The 19321-nt window shown below is 47.0% G+C and overlaps 1 protein-coding gene across 1 annotated transcript; it reads right to left on the bottom strand.

Moving 5' to 3' along the window:
* Nucleotides 1-7223: 7223 nt before the first annotated feature.
* On the bottom strand, nt 7224-15550 carry LOC149327521 (uncharacterized). The gene is made up of 2 exons (XM_089564904.1): nt 15002-15550; nt 7224-7256 (listed from the first exon to the last, which is right to left on the bottom strand). Exons 1-2 carry the CDS (start codon nt 15548-15550, stop codon nt 7224-7226), a joined length of 582 nt encoding a protein of 193 aa, XP_089421030.1.
* Nucleotides 15551-19321: the final 3771 nt, after the last annotated feature.

Below are 19321 nucleotides of genomic sequence, written 5' to 3'. Positions count from 1 at the left end.
TAGAAGGAAGTTGAGTTCTTAAATCATGTCAAGTTGCTTGGAATGCCTGCATTATATTTGCTGGTTTAACCCTCTAACCGCGCAGTGTCGATGCCTCCCTTAGCGAAAAAGAGGATGTGCTAAAAATGCATTTCAAACGTATTGTATTATTTCATATTTATTTCGCATTTTTTTGTCCCTATGCTTAAACTGCAATACGAATGCTTTCTAAGTATACTAGGAATAATATTTTAAACGTTCTTAAAAATACGTGAAAAGTACATTTTTGCCCGCTTAGCATATTTATAATGCATTAAGTATATAATAAAAATATACATTAGAAATATACCAAAAATATACAATTAATACATTAAAAATATGTTGACTCGGGCTTCAAATTCTTCAAGTGGAGAACAAATCGTACACGGGTATTTATCATTAATCAACAGGAGTCTGAATTAAAAGGTCACGTGATTGAATGGGAACGGCAAATACCTACACACAGCATACCAAAACGACAGCGACACAGCAAACAACAAATCCTACGACAAGCGCTATACTTGGCTTGCCGTATATATACCCAGCGAAAGCGACGCACTATTTTGCACGGTGAGGCCTTTTTTGCGCAAATACTGTGGGCTGCCAAATTATCGCAAAAGTACCCTACTGGTCGCGTTCGAATCTGGGGTTAATTGAGAACGGAATTGCTAGTTGAAACTTGCGTCAGGCACAGGTCAGGAGTCGAACTGTCAACCAACAGATACACGGGCGCGTAAGGGAGCCGGTCTGCCCTGCCAGACGGGGTCCTTTTCGCTGGCTTATTCGGACCCAGAAGTACCCAAGGCGCTTTTGCTGGTATAATGCTATCACGATCTCACACGGAAATGTTCGAATGACATTGAGTGGAATGACATTCGAGAATAGGAATGACATTCGGACTCGACGGACTGCCGCGGTGCTGCACGACACTTTCGAAACGCATTCGAAAGCCTCAGCTCGTTTTTAGTGTACAGCGACGACGACGACGGCGGTCACACTAGTCCGACAACGACAGTATATATCACGCTCAACAACAGCATGTAATTTTAGTGAAATATCTAGTTTACTATAATATGATTCTAGAGGGACACGTTTTTCAGGCCAACGACACCGACGAATCCGGTCGGCGGACGGTCAGCCTTGTCGGCGGCTGAGCGAGAGCACGGTGATGAGGCGGCGGTGTGAATATGCTCGCGCTTCTAAATGAGCGAAACGAACGGCTATATTTCACGTGTGCACACCTGAACACTCACCAGCGATAAGCGCTTGCCAAATCAATTTCAGTCGACGACGGCTCTGTTCCCTTCCGCGACGACTAGGCCCAGCGAGTTCGCAGGGTTGGATCTGTAATTTCGGCGGTTGTGAAGAGCGAATCACAAGCTTTAGCGAATGCAAATAGTCACCAGGTGTAGTTTTGGCAACAGTGACCTGAAATCAACTATTGCTTACATCGCAGGGCACGCGTACGATGAACGGGAATCGCCGGTGTGACCCAGACTGGCGAGCCGTGCTTTACGGCCAGCAGCAGTCGTCGCCGTCGCTAGCTTGTGGATAACAGTCGCCAGACATACTTCTGGATAAAGTAGTTAAAAAAAAAGTACTGGTCACGTCGGAGAAAGCCGGGACAAGAAGGGAGAAGCGCCAGTCCTGCGCGATGCCAACTACCCGGCTTTCTCAGGCGTGCGATCGCATCATCGCTTCCCACACATTGTCGCACTACGTAAACAAGCACGAGTACAACCAGTAAAAAAGAAAACAGATTGTTTAATAGAACGAAAGCGCAGATTGCGTTTTATGTTATGTTATGTAAACATGCGATGTAAACAACAGTATGAGTGCAGTCGTCCTCATCGGCGCACTCCCGGGGAAAGTTCATGCTGACGCGGTTAATATTCATTGGCGTAATATTATCTTCAAGCACTCCCTTAGACAGAACACGTGTAGCATCGTTAGATGACATTCGGTTGGAAGGCATTCGAAGCGCCCGTGTAGCAGGGGTATAAGTGGTGATCACCTTCCTGCTAGAAGTTACCATAAACGAAAGGATGACAAGAAAGGGAAAGTTTTCACTCTTCGCTGAAACGTCATTTCGAGCCCTAGATTGTTCCACGGTAGCTTGAAGTGTAATGCAAATATGTTTACGCGGACAACCCATTTGTTAGAATTTAAATATACTTCAGACGGATTAATTGCGTATTTACGAAAGTACACTTTAAATAGATGGCCAGCACCAAAATGCGATCCCGAAACTCGATTTTGAGCATTAGATTGTTCAACGACAGCTTGTAATGCGCTGCAAACATGCTAATTCGGACTGCCAATCTGCTAGAATTTCAGTGTTCTTTGGACGAATTAATTGCGTATTTACGGAAGTACACTTCAAATACATTGACGACACGCAAATGATATTTCCCGAAACGCGATTTCGAGCACTCGACTGTTCAACGGCACCTAGAAGTGTGCAAAGACGTTTAAAAGGACTGCCCGTTTGTTAGAATTGAAGTATATTTCGGATGAATTAATTTCATATTTACGAAAGTTCACTTTTAATACATTGACAAGATGCTAAAGCTACATACATATACGTTTACAAGGGCTGCCCGTTTTCTAGATTTGAAGTATACTTTCGATGAATTAATTTCATATTTCCGAAAATACACTTTTAATACACTGACAAGATGCTAGAACTGCATACATATTTTTTCACGTATTTGAAAAGTGCTCGAAGTATGCTTTAAGTGAGGTATTTTTGGCACATTTTAAAAATATATTTCGAATACCAAGCCTGAAATTTCAGGAACGTATTTCCTACATATTTTAGTGCATTCATGAATACAAAATATGTTTAAAATACAATTTGAATAGCCCACCGTATATTCCAAACGTATTAGTTTTTGAGGGCTGTGTTATATTCACCGTTTTTATCCGCTCTTCAGTGTATGTAACCTATTTATTTTTTTCCTTCATCGTACGCTGAGGTTGCTGCGGTGCGTTGCGTGTTGAGAGACTGACACTGCTCAGGCGTCTGTGCCTTTTTCTCAGCCTCTTAGGCAGACTTGTACGTTTGTGCCCTGTCTGCCTAAAATCAACATTCAATTCAATTTAATAAGGGGCAGGCGCAGGGCATTGTTAACTGCAGGAATAATAGAAGGCCTTCGTCCTGCAGTGAGCGAAGTTAGGTTTATGGTAATCATGATGATGGATGATGACTGTGCTCATTGGAAGTAGACGATCACTCACTTTTTGCATGATCTTGGAATCTATGAACCATATGGCGACAGAAAACAGTACAGAAAAAAGGAGGATGTTCAGGATGTCACGCCTTGTGATAATTTAAAAATGTTCTCTGTAGAACGAATGATTATTATGTCAATAGAAAAAAGACAAACCATAATTTAAAAATACCTTATGAGCTTAAACTGAGTTTAATGCAATCTGCACAGTGAAACGTTTTGATATACAATACTATGCATACTATACAGTAGCATTTGAGACGCGACTCAGCCAACTCAATACGTCCTACCGAGTGGAAATTGAACGTCCACTGAGCAGAAATCGAAATAGTATTGAGTGGTAATTAAGTAATAACAGCCTACATCCTGGTCCGAAAATGCTCAATTTCCGCCATAGATACTCACCCTTCTGCAATATCACGCACACAGTCCAGCGGTATGCTTTTAAGTTTCTCCGTAACCAACAACGTATGCGCCTGTCATAAGGTGCCTCACTTGTAGAGCGGAAGATACGAGATCTCTCCGCTCCTCTGAGCAGCGGGAACTACGGGATCTCTCAGCTCCTGCGAGCATGCCTCAACATGATTCTCGGGGGCAGCGACCGGACGGCGCGCGTCCAGACGATGGGGCGCCGGGCAACCCGGCGAGGGAATAAAAACAGCGGTTTTTTGGTGTCCTCAGCGGGAAAATTTGCATTTAGCGGCTGGCGGATTTCTCAGCGGATTCTAAATCTTTATTTGGCGGGTCACATTCTTTTGGCAGATTACAGGTTTTTTCAGTGTATTTTTAGTGGATCTTAACAAAATATAAACTACTGTCATAAGTCTAGATATAAAAGATGCCTGCAGGTTATGTGCGAAGAATTGTAGGAGTGATTTCAAACAGCGGCAGCCATCTGGTCGTCTGCGATGCCTCGCGCGAAGCAGTTTGCTTGGCGTGAGTAGCTATACGATATGCTTTGAGGTAGTGCCCACGGGGATCTTCGCAGCTGGTGCCCCTTGTGCGCGCCTGTCTGCACGTGGCTGCTCTAGGCTGTCAAATGATCCCATGCATTGCTCCGCGCGTAGGCCCTGCGATGCGTGCAGCGATAGATCGCAGCTGTAGAGAAGGCTGCCGGAGACAGTAGAGTTCTGGACTACGGACCCAGCTGCGATCCCCGAAATATGTCAGTGTATATAATAAAGGTTTGCTCTCTCTCCCCGACGCTGGTTGGTACCTCGGTTACTTGAGACACATACCCTGCTTCGCCGCATGGTAAAAGCGCGTCTTGTCCTGCCGTAATGATCCTCAAACACTTCGCACTTTCAGGGCTCCCACTCTGTTTTTGCTCCTTCTCTTTCTTCTGGCTGCTATGTGTTCGATGCAGAATAAACAGCACTTGCGTTGTCTCTGTTGCTTGGCCAGAAGTCCCAGTTTCGTTGCCCCGTGCGCACGCGTGTGTGGGATATCATGCCGAAAACGCCGAAAGTGAAGCACGCTCAAAAGTTTAGAGACCCTCCTTAAGCAATTTACTGCGCACTACGCTCAACAACAGCAGAATTGCCTCACGGCCTACTTATGCAAGCTTTCCTCTCATGAGAACTCTTCAACTCTCAACTTTCAACTGTCGTTGAAAGCCACGAACCAGGGCGTTGCCAGGGGTTAGGTGTAAAGGGGGGAGGGGGCTGGTTTCGGTGTCAGAACACCAACGCGAAAATTTCTGACCATTGCGTTCTGCCTTGCTTTCGGATTTCTTTTCGCTCACCCCTTTTTCTGGCTAGGCCTCCGGCACGAACAAGAGCTGCCCTGGACGCTGGCAGTGAATGATGCGCTCAAAATAGTGCAAATGAATGCTCGAAGAAACCGTTCTTCTCAATCAGCCTCAGCTATATGCTACAATTTGCCAGATTTTCGCCTCGGGGATGCTTGTAATACGCGCGCGAGCAGACGTTACTTCCGACGGTGCTGGTTTCGTTTTTCCTTCCCGTGTTTTGTTCAAGGCTGTGACACATTTCCTTCCATTCATAAACCATGCAGAAAGTATAGCGCAAGTATTCTCACATCCAGCACCGCGGTACATATTTGCGGTAATTTGATAGTTTTCTAAAATTTTTAGCGGTTTTTTAGCGGATTTTACCCTGTTTTGGCGGAATACTTGGCAGTAGAGGTGGCAACACTGCCTGTCAGTGCGTTGTGCGGAGGTGCAGCCATGGCTTCCTCCATGGGTGCAGCCTCCCGGGTCACTCAAATGGCCGTTCGTTCGGGGAAAGTCTTATTTTTTTTTTCTTCGCCGAGCCCGCGATCAACTCCTCGTACTTCCTCCTCTGGCACGACCGCCGCTACAGAACTCTGCAACTACGACGCTCCATCGAACAAGAAAGTTGTGAGAACTCCGTTTTTTTTTGCAAAACACTGTCGTTTAATTGAACATTGTTTTCGCCTGTGTTTAAACCTTGATCCGGCTAGTATTTTACGTTGTGTTTCTGTGCAACTCTTGCCCCTACTAACTGTATCTGTAATATTTGCTTCGTTTTCGTTATATTATTCTTTTATCGCAGTGTTTGTTCATTGTCGGTTTTTTTTTGTTTGTTTGTTCGATTATTATGCAGTGTAATTTGGACTACCAGCTGTAAATATCCACTTGTTTGAAAGAACGCTGACTTACTGTGCACTCATTCCTCAATCCCACACCGACACACGTGCTTCACGGGTTGACCGGCCTAACTTTAACTGTGTACTCAAACTTCCTAGAGGGACGACGGGTAACCGTAAAGGGGATCCCGCGCCTCTGTTGACCGTAAAGGCGGGGGTTTGTGACATAATTGACGTCCGCGACAGGACTGGTCAACCAACTGTCGGTGAAGGAGAGAAGAGTAGGTAATTTTGTTTTTTAGTATTGAGTCCTAGCACTGCATAGCGCTTCCCACATAAGGTGGCCGAAGCAGAGTTGGAACGACTTGTTGAGTTTGGCCAAACTTTTGGCTTTTAGGGTGAAGAGGTGCTCAAATGGGTAGAACAGGAGCGAGCTCGTAGCAGTAAAGAACGCAATGAGGAACGTGCGTGGCGGAAAGAGGAGGCAGCACTAGAGTCGCAGAAGGCTCAAGAACAGTCTAAACTCCGGTAGGCGGAGATGGAGAAAGAAAAGGAGTTACTAATGCTCCGACGAGACCTATCGAATAGTCCGGCAACTGACTATAGCAGCAACGGAGAGACAAGGTCCGTAACAACGGGGGAGAGTCGAGTTGCTCGGCCCGAAAGCGTAAGCCCGCACAAGCTGATGCCGGTTTTTAATGAGGGCAGGGACGACCTTGACGCTTACCTTAGGCGTTTCGAGCGTGTCGCGGAGAGTCAGAGTTGGCCTCGCGACCAGTTGGCTACGGCCCTTAGTCTTTGTTTAAGCGGCGAAGCGCTCAGCGTTTATAGTCGCATGACTGCGTCCGATTGCTTAGACTACACTAAGCTCCGTCAGGCACTCATGATTCGCTTCCGAATGACAGAGGTAGGGTTCAGAGAAAAATTCAGGTCTGGTAGTCCCCGGAACGAGGAAATGTGTTCACAATTCTTGACGCGCCTCCGGTACTTCCTAGACAGATAGATAGAGCTGTCGGACACTAAGAAAGAGTACGCAGATCTCGTGAACATGATTCTGAGGGAGCAGTTTCTGTCTAACTGCGCTACTCCGCTAAAGACGTTTTTGAAAGAAAAGAAGGACGCATCCTTAGCGGAAGCAGTAGCAAGGGCAGAAAAGTATGTGGAGGCCCACGGCTGGCCGAACTTCGGAAAGCGAAGCGCCCCGAAAGATAGTGGAGAAAACGCGGTTTATAAGAATACCGAGAGAAATGGAACACAGCTTCAATCATCGGACGAGAAGAGCCGCGATGAAAAGAAATGTTTTATTTGTGCGCGTACGGGACACCGCCCTGAAAATTGCCGGGCCGCCTCCTCCGACGGATCGGGACAGCCCAAGAAATGCCACAAATGCGGCAAGCCAGGTCATCCCAGCTGGATATCCTGGGCAAATGGGGCCTGGAAACAGGGAGAGGAAAATCGGGAGTCCGCTGCAATATGCATTGAGAACGGATACCTAGAACTTAAGGACGGAGGGAAGATCCCCGTCATCAACGCCAGTCTCACCAGTAAGGAATGCGCAGCCAGGGATTGCTTACCTGTCGTGGCTGGCATGATTGGGGACCAAACAGTTCGAGACTTAAAAGACACAGGCTGCAACACAGTGGTGGTAAGGAAGGACTTGGTACGGAAGGAAGATATCACCGATACGAAGTCTCCAGTTTACTTACTTGACCGCTCAGTCCTAATGCTCCCAGAAGCTTGGCTAGATGTCGACACCCCGTACTTTAAGCGACGACTACGCGCTATGAGCATGTGGAATCCCCTGTATGATTTGGTGCTGGGAAATGTGGAAGGTGTTAGGCCAGCAGACTACCCCGATCCCGACTGGCACAAGAGAAAAGAAAGCGAGACTACGAAGCCCACTGAAGAAAACGTTCGATAGTTAGCACCTGACGCCGAGTACCGCACCCTTTTCGGATGCCACTGAAGTTTGCCCGGTAGTTACTAGAGCGCAGGCATGCAAGGAGAGAGAGAGAGAGAAAACTTTATTTACAGAGGAATTCGGGGCACGCCCCAGGGTCCCCGCACGACCCCACTGCACTCAAGTGTTTATGTTCCGAAGGTATAAAACTCTGAAAAAGCTTAAAGTCCTGTAAGGCCTCCCTAGTGTGAGCCGCGAAGAGTTGGTTAAGAGCAAGAGAATGACGCGACCTTACGCCCGTGTTTCGATCGCGTGGGCCTGCCGCAAGCGACCAAAAGAAAAACGACACCATTGTGGCCGCCGTCGGTGCAGTAATTTCAGCAGAAGAAGACACAGACGCTGGAGTATTAAGCTTCAGGAATACAACTTTCGCGTCGAGTATATTAAAGGGAGACTGAAGCACTTTTTCTGAAAATCGGGCTGGCAGCGGCATCCTATAGTTTTTCATGCTGTATACTGGAATATCGCATCCAAATAAGGCAAAAACAAGCGCGAATTGCCTTTTTTACCCGAAATATGCGGCCTGTGCCGCGGGGCACGCCGCGCGGCGCGCCGCCGCCCGTGATTGGTCAAGAGAGGTCGTGACGTCACTTTGAGGACTGGAGAAGCTGCCGATGCGGAGCCGGCGCTGCGTTGAGGGCAGATCGCAGCTTTCCGTGTCGTTGTAAAAGCGAATACGGCGAGTATTTTTTTTTACTGACCACCGAAGAAAAGGATACTACAGTTTGCTCATTCCACGTATCGCCTGAAACCAAAAAAGACACAAGCAAAAAATTCTATGCCTAGCACAAGCATACGCCAGCGTCAAAGACGCGATGCAGACCATGCGTAAAAGGTGCCAGCACAATCTCGGCTCGTATTCTCGGAAAGGAAGGGGTGCGAACAATGCTCAAGTCAATTACCACCACCGGACGCCTCCTGGCTCGCCCGGAAGAGCGTCATCCTAAAGAAAAGGCCCAAAGCACTGTGTACAAAAAATCCTGTTCTCAGTACCCGGCGTTGCAGGTTGGGGCAAGAAAGTATTTCAAGGAAACGATGAAGGAGCACAAAGTTGGTGTCAAAATTAGCGAAGCGCAGTGGCCAAGCACTGCGAGGCATGTGACCACAAGATAGTGACGCAATCATGGTGTGCTGGAAACCAAGCCAAATGCGCGCACAAATACGCTTCACTCCTGGCGCGTTCAGCAGATGCCAGAAAATATTAATCGCTGCCTCGGAAACGTTCGCCCTTCCTAGCTTTGCAGTTTAGGTTCAGTGAAGTAATTGCCAACTATATGTGTGTTTAAAAGCCAAGCTAGCTGCAACTCGCCCGCTGCCACAACTTGATGAAGAAACCGAGTAAGGTTGCGGCGTTTTTTTGCAAAAACTCGGTTGGCATTCATTTCTCTCATAAATTTGCATCCGAAATCAACGTCGAACGCTTTCATTTTAATTGCTTAGCTAGGATTAAACGAGATGCCACATATGAAGAGCTTCGATGCTTGCTTGCTTTGCTTTATTGTGCTTTGCTCTGCTTGCTTGCTTGCTTGCTTGCTTGCTTGCTTGGACACGACGAACCGAGTATAAAATCACTAACCGAGCCTTGCTGAGCACGTCTCAGGTGGTCTGGCCGCACCTAAGCTGAGGAGAGCGACACATGCTTAAGCCTCTATAAGGTTTCTTCAGGGGCTAAGTGAGCATGTTTCTACTTTTAAAAGAGGCGCTTCTTCGGAATGGTGGCACGCCTCTTATGCGCGAGGAAATCAATGGAACTGTGTCATGGTTCAGCCGCGGCTTTTCGACAGAAATCTCCAGAGATCACACTAGGACAAGCTCTGCCTGTAGCCGCTCTTACGAAAGTGTTTCGAGCAGAGTAAGCTTGCTTTAGTCGGCGTGAATTCTTCACAGAAGCGAGCGGTTGCGCTGCGAGCTTGTGATCTTGCGGAAAACAGTGGAAGACGACACAGTCGCGGCCGTAGTTGTTCGTGGACACGAACGCAGAGTAGTGCCTGTTGAATCTGATTCTCAAGGTCAGCTGACACGCTTTGTACGTCACAACGCACGCAGTACGAGGAACAACGCATGCAGCACGAGAAACAACGCGCGCTGAAAGCGCGCTCGGGTGCGCCGAAGCATCCCCGGCTCCTCAACATGACGTCACGCTGGCCGACATGGACGAGGTTTCCCTCTCCGCTGTTCCCCTCTCCTGCGCTCGCGCGGGGCGCGGGAAATTTAAACATCGCATCTTTAATTGGTGATTGCGCCACTGTTTTAGCCTAAATCGAAAAAATAATTTCACAGACGTGATCAGCAATGGCAGTACTTCAAAACCCTAGAAGGTTAGCTGATTCGAAAACCGCCTCAGTATCCCTTTAAGGGCAGCGAGAACGTAGGCGCAGATTACATGAGCCGGCTGGAATAGTTGTTCAGTTGGCACTACTGCCTAGATGCATTGTGTTTTGATTAGTGCAACGAAATCGTACATGACGTCCTTGTATATTTGTGCTTGCTTGATTGTATCGATGATCAGTGACTTGTGGCATGTGCTCAGGACATGGACGGCAAACTAGAGTGTTGTGGTGCTGTGCGGGTTCCGATTGGTGCATATGTGGTGCGTGCGCGTCATGAACCCTGATGAGTGGCGAACGATCCTCAGTGCATCGGATGGACCCAACTCCTTGCACCCCTCTGTGGAGCACAGTGACGTCATCACCAAGATTCTGCGCTTGCGGACGTCTAGAATATTCCGAGGCAATATTCTTCAGTGGGGGGCAGTGTCACAAGCTGCCTCACTTGTAGAGCAGAAGATACTAGATCTCGCTGCTCCTCTGAGCAGCGGAAACTACGGGATCTCCCAGCCCCTGCGAGCATGCCTGGATATGATTCTCGGGGGCAGCGACCGGACGGCGCGCGTCCGGACGAGGGGGCGCCGGGCAACCCGACGAGGGAATAAAAAGGGGAACCGCCGCCCGCCCTGTCAGTGCGCTCTGGGGAAGTCGGCGGGGGGGTCAGTGCGCTCCCGGGTCACTCCCACGGCCGTTCGTTCGGGGAAAGTGTTATTTTTTTTCTTCGCCGAGCCCGCAATCAACTCCTCGTTCTTTCTCCTCCGGCACGACCGCCGCTACTGAACTCTGCAGCTACGAAGCTCCATCTAACAAGAAAGTTGCGAGAACTCCGTTTTTTTTTTTTGCAAAACACTGTCGTTTAATTGAACATTGTTTTCGCCTTTGTTTAAACCTTGATCTGGCTAGTTTTTTACGTTGTGTTTCTGTGCAACTCTTGCCCCTACTTACTGTATCTGTAATATTTGCTTCTTTTTCGTTATATTATTCTTTTATCGCAGTGTTTGTTCATTGTCGGGTTTTTTTGTTCGATTTTTATGCAGTGTAATTTGGACTACCAGCTGTAAATATCTACTTGTTTGAAAGAACGCTGACTTACTGTGCACTCATTCCTCAATCCCACACCGACACACGTGCTTCACGGGTTGACCGGCCTAACTTTTAACTGTGTACTCAAACTTCCTAGACGGACGACGGGTAACCGTAAAGGGGTTCCCGCGCCTCTGTTGACCGTAAAGGCGGGGGTTTGTGACAGCTTCCACTTTCGCGGAAACTGCATATTATAAGTGCGTCCACTGTGATAGCGACAAGTGCATGACGCGTCAGTTTGCCATTAAGCGCACTGATAGCAGCAGTGGATAAGCAACCGCTGCTTATAAAAGAAGTGTCAGACGAATAAACGCTGATTCCTTCTCCTGCACTGGTCTTCGCTGTTCCTTTGGTGCGGCTTCTCGGCTTCCGCACGCTACGACATTGCATCCACCTGATTTAAAACAATTCTCTGCTTCACCACTCTGTCAGCAACAAGTAACAAGTTCGTGGAGAACAGATTGGAAACATGACATACCCAAACGTTCACAAGCCTCAAACCTGAGTGCTCATGCTAATGTTTAATTGCTATGAAGGGTGTGCAACCTAGTATTAGAGATGGCTTCTTAAAAGACGAATACAATTCAACCGTAATTTACGCCATCTGTATGTAGCATAAACCAGGAAGGTTAACTGCAAAGTTACGTTGGTAAAAGTCCAAAGTGCAGTGCAGCTTAAAAGGAATAATTTAGTTGTTGAAATTGATGCTTGACTAATAGTTCTACTTGTCTGGAACTTTTTACCTCTGCACCATTGTTTCAATGCTTCAAGCCAATGTTTTATAAAAAAAAAACAAGTGCTCAAATGTCTAATTCTATTATGCTAATCGGCCTTTTGTAGCATTGCATGGAATTAATTCACCAGTTTACTGCCGAATCAAACGTACAGTCGCGGACAAAAGTAAACGGAGCACACAACTGTTTTCGAATATTTTTCACGCGGCACCTAATTGAAATTTCTAGCAGTGGTACGCGCATGCTGGTAGCGGAAGTTGGTGGGCTTTCTTGTGGACAAACAACGCTTTATCATTACGAATGAAGAAGGCGTGATTGCACTTCTAACGCAATAGCGTGCTCAGTTTACTTATGGCCGTGCCTGTACGGAGACTGTGCTTACTAATTGGCAATTGATTTCCTATTCACTCAAACTTAAGTGAGATTCAGTCGACGTGTAGGCTTATTGTTGATTCACATTCTAACGAGAATCAATTGAGCTGGACGTAACTTTTTCCTGACTCATATCAGTAGAGTTTTCACATCACAATGAACGAGGTAACGATCAGAGAAAAGTTGCAGTTTTACTGATATTGATACGAAGTAGCAAGCCAAGGAACAGAACGACATGATGACCGATGAAATATGATTTTAATGGCTGCGAGCCTAGACCCAGCGCTCCGTCCCGCCCCACAGCCCGCTTCTTCGTCATCTGCCTCGTAATATTACCCGGGGCCACCTAGCGATCGTCCCGATCGATTGCGTGAATTCCCACCTATAGGGCAGGAACGTGGAGGCTAGCAAAGCGGGTTCAGATTAAGTTAAGGACAACGCAGCGACCTATGGAAAAAAAAATGATAGCTGTAACGTTAAGAGATCGGAAGCGGGCTGAGTGGGAGAAAACAAACGCGGGTTAATGACATCCTATTCGAAATAAAGAGGAAGAAGTGGGCTTGGGCAGTGCATGTAATGCGAAGGCAAGATAACCGCGGGTCTTTAAGGGCAACTCAGTGGATTCCAAGAGAAGGCAAGCGTAGCGGGGGGCAGCAGAAAGTTAGATGGGTGGATGAGATTAAGAAATTTGCGGTAATACGATGGCCACAACTGGCGAAGCACAGGGTTAATTGGCGAGATATGGGAGACGCCTTTGCCCTTTAATGGGCGTAGTCAGTCTGATGATGATGATGATGAAGCTGTCGGTGAGGACGGTCAGAAAGGGTAGAAGAAGGTGAAAGGCTTGTCACCACGATGAATGAGATGGTCTGATGAAGAGTTGCCCCCGAAGCTTCAGAGCCAGCGGTCGGTCGCCCAGAGCCGAAGGTCAAGTTTTATGCACTCACCGGACAGCTTGGGCGGGGGTGCCATCTTGGTTCTTGTCATCGTCGGTTCATAGCGCGTCTGGTCCTGGTCGTCGTGTGTTGTCGTCGGGGCTGGGGACGGGGCGGGGGGAAAGCAGCTGATCAGTTCTTTTCAAGTCAAGCTGGGGTGAGCCGGGCGGCGGAGTCCATGTCCCCTCGGCCGAAGACCAAGACGAGCAGCAGGCGGTGATGCTCCAGGGACCAGGATGACGATGTACCCCGTACCTCAAAGCAAATAATACGAGGGGGCAAAGCGATGAAAAGAACGGCATGATGACCGATGAAATAAGGTTTTAATGGCTGCAAGTCTTGCGCGAGCGCTCCGTCCCACGCAAAAGCCCGCTTCGTCATCTGCTTCGTAAGAATATGTTAAACTCTAGAAAGACTAAATAAATGGTCAAGTGAATCTCAATATGCACTTTTATAAGAAGTGTGAGAACCTCCGTTCTTGCGTTGCAAGAGACATATTCCGCGATAGGAGCAGAAATCGAGTGAAGCGGCTTCTCTATTCCTTACTGAATTCCGCTATTAGAACTAGAGTTTAGCCTCGGTGTCTTTATAACAAGGCCTTGCATATAGCCTCCACAAATACGAGAAAGCATTGGACTCACGGGAGACATCAGCAATCAAGCAGGCATTGCGTAACCAGGAGGTGTAAAAGGTGTATAAAAATTTGCTGGAAATTTTCTACAGCAACTCTTCTCGAAGGATGCCAGGTAGAGAGAGACAATCTTTCTTGTACTATTTACGGCGTGCTTAAACGAAATGTTTCGAGAAGCGGATTGCGGACGGTTGGAGGAAAGGTACTAAAAAAAGACCTTAGTAATCCCAGATTTCCTGGTGCATATCCTTGCTAAGTAGCTCAGGGGACCACGTGCAAAACATGATCGAGGGCCTAAACAGCAAAACCAAAACATTCTGTCTAAACATGTAAAATCACACAGCTTTTAGCCTAAATTATATAAGGCACAGACATCCTCAGCGTTCGTCCAATCGTGTTCAGTGCTGGTATTGTTTTGGTTTGCACTGTGCGGCAAGTTTAACGGAGCATATCTTTGCTTGATGGCCAGAAATACTATTGGTCAATTCCCAGAAAGCGCTCTTTGTTTGAATGACGTCACTAACGAATGTTAAATCAAGGATGCTGCTGCTCCTTTAAGTAACCCGTGCGGGATGACTTATAAATTGCTTCGACCCAAAGTTGACTGTCATATCTAGAATACTGGCGCTGCCTTTCAGCCCCGTCCACTTCCTGGCGTTTACCACGATTATCCTTGGAAAATCGTAGTCATCATTCAGGATGATTTTCTTAGACGCATGAACATGAAGCTGCCTATACTCCGTTAATATCCTCAGAGTGTCTGCGGCCGTATAAAGTGCAATCAAGAAATGTGGTTTCATCAACCGTTATATAACACCAGAGCACTTCTATACTGTCCACATCCGGATATGCGATAGTGAAAAGGTTATTTTTAACTAATATTGTAATGTCTTCCCCGCGTATATATCTATCTTTGCGTACGACTGCATAACCGGGCGGAAATATTCCAGGTGCTTCAGGGAAGACATTTAAAAATAGGCTCTTTGGGGTAAAAAATATGGCTCTTGCGGCATAATATTGTCACGTCGAAAAGGACGAAGTTCGCCACCTCTTCCCTTACAATGGCTCGAGGACCTCACGCAGCGATTCTCCTGAGGTCATGGAGGTTCCCTCAGTACGGGTGCAGAGCATCGATACGTTAGTGCGCTCGTACTGTCGTGCCCGCATGTCGAGTGATTTCTCAATGGACATTGCTTCCTTGACGAAGTCGTTTACTGTTGCGGGTGGACTCCGAACCAGGCCTGCGAAAAGCTGCTCCTTTACACCCTTCATCAGCAATCGCGCCTTCTTTTCCTCCGGCATCCTTGGGTCTGCGCGACGGAAGAGGCGTGTCATCTCTTCCACGTACACCATTACACTTTCGTTCGGAAGTTGGATGCGATTCTGCAGAAGAAGGTCGGCCTTCTCCTTGCGAAACGTACTGGTGAACGCCTGGAGAAATTCTGCTTTGAATGTCTCCCATGTTTGCAGGCAAGATTCATGGTTTACGTACCATGTCCTTGCAGAGTCTTCCAGAGCAAAATAGACATGGCGCATCTTTGAGTCCCCGTCCCAAGAATTGAATGTGGCCACCCGGTCGAACTGGTCCAGCCAGTCCTCGGCGTCCTCATGAGGTAGGCCGTGGAAACGCGGCGCATCCCGTTGGTGGTGGAGAAGGACGGGCACAGTTGATGTTGGAGGATTCATTGCAGCAGCGCCGGTACTCCTTGTTGACTTGTGGTCAGGGAGCAGCCCGAACTCGGGAGATAGGCCTTGTAGTCGGCGGCTGCCCCGGTGAACGGGCGTGTCTACCGGGGGCGGTCGACCTCTGCTGGAATCGCGGCTTGATGGGGGCGTCCGGTACATGAAAGATGTACCCAGCACCTCCACCAGATGTCACGTCGGTGTAAGACGCGCTAACGCTCAAGGCGGTTTAGAAGGCTCCCAAGAACGTCCGGTGCCGAGTCCGAAGGTGGCGAACTTCGCCCTTTTCGCTCAATGTCCTCACGTCGTCGTCTTCAGTAGCGCTAGCGTCAATATTACCATTGTTGGCGGACACAGGAAAGCCGGGGATTTGTCTTAAATAGTAAGCTGCATAACTAATTTCTGATAACTAAATTTTAACTATCACACATAGGCAACTGGTTGTAATTTGAGATTTGCAGCCAGTCTTTAGCAGTAACTGTAGGAGTTATTAGAATTTCGAAAAATTATTACCACCCGCCTCCCCCCCCCCCCCCCCACCCCCGCGGTGGCTCGACAAAATGTGGTTGCAGCGTGCGAGCGAAAATACATACACTTTCCAAAGCATGCAGTCAAAGCAATGCCTCCAGTGTACCTAACTATAGTGAAAAAGCCAAATTTCGTAAAGTCACTACGCCGAAGGGAAACGGTTTTTCGGATTTATAAAAACTGATATGGCTGCTGCTAACTACCAGCTACAAATCTCTGCTAGCAATGAGGAGCCGCCTAGGTCTACTAGTTAAAAAGTTCATCATTAAAAGTGAGTTAAACAGCTTACTACTTAAGACTAGTCAGCGGTTTTCTCGTGTCATCCAACAATGGTAATACTACGCCTCAAAGCTACAATTTTACCCCCCAAAACCTTTTTTTTTTAATTTCTGAAGGTGTTCGCTAAAGCACCTGGTATGATCACAAAAATTTATGGACAGCCAAGTTTCCGTCATAGTTAGAACGTCTCGACTGCGTTCTTGAACAAATGATCTAAAACAACGGCTTTTTTTGAAATACAGGAAGAATTTATATCCTCTATGATCGGGATTTGCGGTCTCTTCGGTTGTAGCGGTCTTTCTTTTGGCTAATAGACTTTTTATATAATGACTACCATGTAGTTTTTACTGCTATCCCCAGAAAAAATTTCATCCTTGGCTTTGATCATGTCGTGCCATCCCTGTCGTAACCTTTTCTTTGTTATTCTCAGAAGGGCACATCACTGAAGTGTCAGAAGGGCAAAGCACTTTATGATAAGCAGCGGAGCGTTGCAGGGTAACGAAAAGGCTTGCAATTTGGCTGAGGACGGCGTGTAGAGCTGTTGAATGGCAAACGACAGGCGTAGCTTCACGAGACTGAATTGAGTGCGCTGCCCAAATCGACTGAAAGAAAGCGCAGTTGTTCAGAGAATAAACGCGAGGTAAAAATATCCGAGTGTGCATCAAGAAGAAATCGGTATTAGACGGGCATCTGGCAATGAAAATTAAAGGCTACCAGAAGGCAGTGGTAGCAGGAGGCGGTGGTGATAGATGGCCGGGTGGTATTAGGAAGTCCGCAGGTACAAGCAGGTGACACAGGAGAGAGCTAGTTATACTAATTTGGGAGAGCTGGAATACAGGTAGGCTGAAGATAGCTTATTTATGAGAAAAAATGGTAGCTAATCGAACTGTCAACAAATGGGGCGAAGAGTACGTACTTTTTAGCGTTTTTTTGTTTATTTATGTACCATTATATATACTTTTTCTTTCTGAGGGAGGCACACTTAAATGACTACTGGTAATGTTTTGATGGCAGCCTACCTGCAGAATGACTTGCGATCAGGATGAAAATCAATGATAAATTGCAAGCACACCAAATTCTCGCTCCCTCACAAGAACACATAGATCAACAAAACTTCGTGCTGGAGTAGTTGCTAGGACATAGTTGAAACTTGATTGAGCATTCTGTGTTCGTCTTTTGCGCTGAACCAAATTTCAACACATAGATCTTCAGAGGGTTCGTACCAGACCAGTGTCCTTAAGGTAGCTTACCCAGGCCCACGTGATGCCGAAGCGGCAACAACCGAGGGACCAAGTTTACGTTCTAGGCACAGGGCGCAGACCTGCTGGAAACATAAAGCAGTTTGATATGATAAGCGGGGCGGTGAAGATTGCAACGGCTACAAAGCAAGCGTTAAATATCCTCGACTACACCACATGTGAAGCACCGTGCGCTTCTGGCGAACCAGATTTTGTGCCGCATGTGCTCGGATTTTATTGGTAATGATTGAAATAAAGGACTATCTGGCTGCTCCTCAACAGTCGAATGTGTTCATTTTCAACGCAAACCGGAGCTGCAAACCAAAACTCTCGCGGCCACCCTGCTGCGCGTGTGCTTCTCTTATTCATGGCGAGCTCCGCTTACTGAAGAGACATGCTAATCGTTTCGGTCGCGGCCCGTTTTTTCGATTAAAAACGAGAATTTTTCAGCCTAAATATAATATCCAGGCTTCAAGATTACTCAGCTTTTTTTTTAGTAAACATGGTTGCGATTCTGGTCGTCTCAATACAAACAATTGTCATGTGAACTCCCGGGGGATTGTAAAATCACTTTGTATCTCGAAAATGCAGATGGCACTGGAAATTAAGAAAAAAAAATGGCAGAGCTCAGGGTGCCAATTAATCTCTGCGCATGAAATGAAGGAGGACGTGCTTTCGAGGTAAGTCTTTCTGGGCGCTAAACATTATGACTTCAAAAGCTCTAATCGAAAATAATTCTATTGGTGCTATCAACGACGCTAAAATTACCTGGAGCAAATAAATCTCTTCCCGTCGTTGAACACACTCTAAAAAAGGTGTAAATATGTTTTGTGCAGGATAATGCACAGAGCACTTGAAGACGTGGCCTGAGCATATTTTGTTATTTCACACTGGCGTGAGTTCCGGGACTGCAACAAGAGTGCACCGTACAGGCCGAACGCCAAAGTAAATGTCACGGCCGGTGGAGATTATGGTCCTTATTTTGTCCATGCATTCTTTTGCCGCCCTTGTCAGTGTGCGTAGGCAGCCCGTATCTCAAATACTCTTTCCCGAGACTTATCTACACAAGCAGCATGACAGGCACCTTCGCAGACAACCGTGGTTTTTGCGTTATTCAGTGGAGCACATGCACTAATAACGGGGGCGCCCAACACTAAAACTGGAAACGGCTCGTAGAAATGTATACCCAAAGCTGAAAAGGGCACGTGTGGTGTCACTAGTCAGCGTCGATCAGCTTGAAATAAGACCTCTGTGACACTCTTTTAATCAACGCATTGCAGCGGTTACTACCAGATGAAACTCACACATCTGTCATGTATTACGCTCACAATTCCCTGTGTTATGCTTGTTTTTTTGTTTTAGTGAAGTATATCGTGATGTCCTCCAGGCATTAAGCAGTTAAGATTCTTGACGCCTGCCATATCTGATTGGCATGCACGATCCTGCTGTTGCGCGAAATACAATATCCACATTTTTGATTGTTTAGCTTTTAGGTCAAAGGGTTTGCGAAAGTTATACGCAATTATGGAATACCTACTTTGGGAATACAGCGCCACATATCCGCATCTGTTCACAGCATCCCTCCAAACCTCGCTGCGGTATTATCACTCTGGCTTTATCTTCTTCCTTTATGTGTAGTCTTTCATATTCTTACCCCTTCTGCATTCTGTCCGACGGGTATCGCGCAACCTACAGCAATACCACCCAATGAGCATCCGGCTTCTTCTAG

The sequence above is a fragment of the Amblyomma mixtum genome, chromosome 10 (assembly GCF_055824585.1).
Source record: "Amblyomma mixtum isolate Tamu chromosome 10, ASM5582458v1, whole genome shotgun sequence".
In the NCBI taxonomy this organism is placed as follows: domain Eukaryota; kingdom Metazoa; phylum Arthropoda; class Arachnida; order Ixodida; family Ixodidae; genus Amblyomma; species Amblyomma mixtum.
Note: the sequence above shows the minus strand (reverse complement) of the source record. Positions and strands in the feature narration are given on the sequence as shown.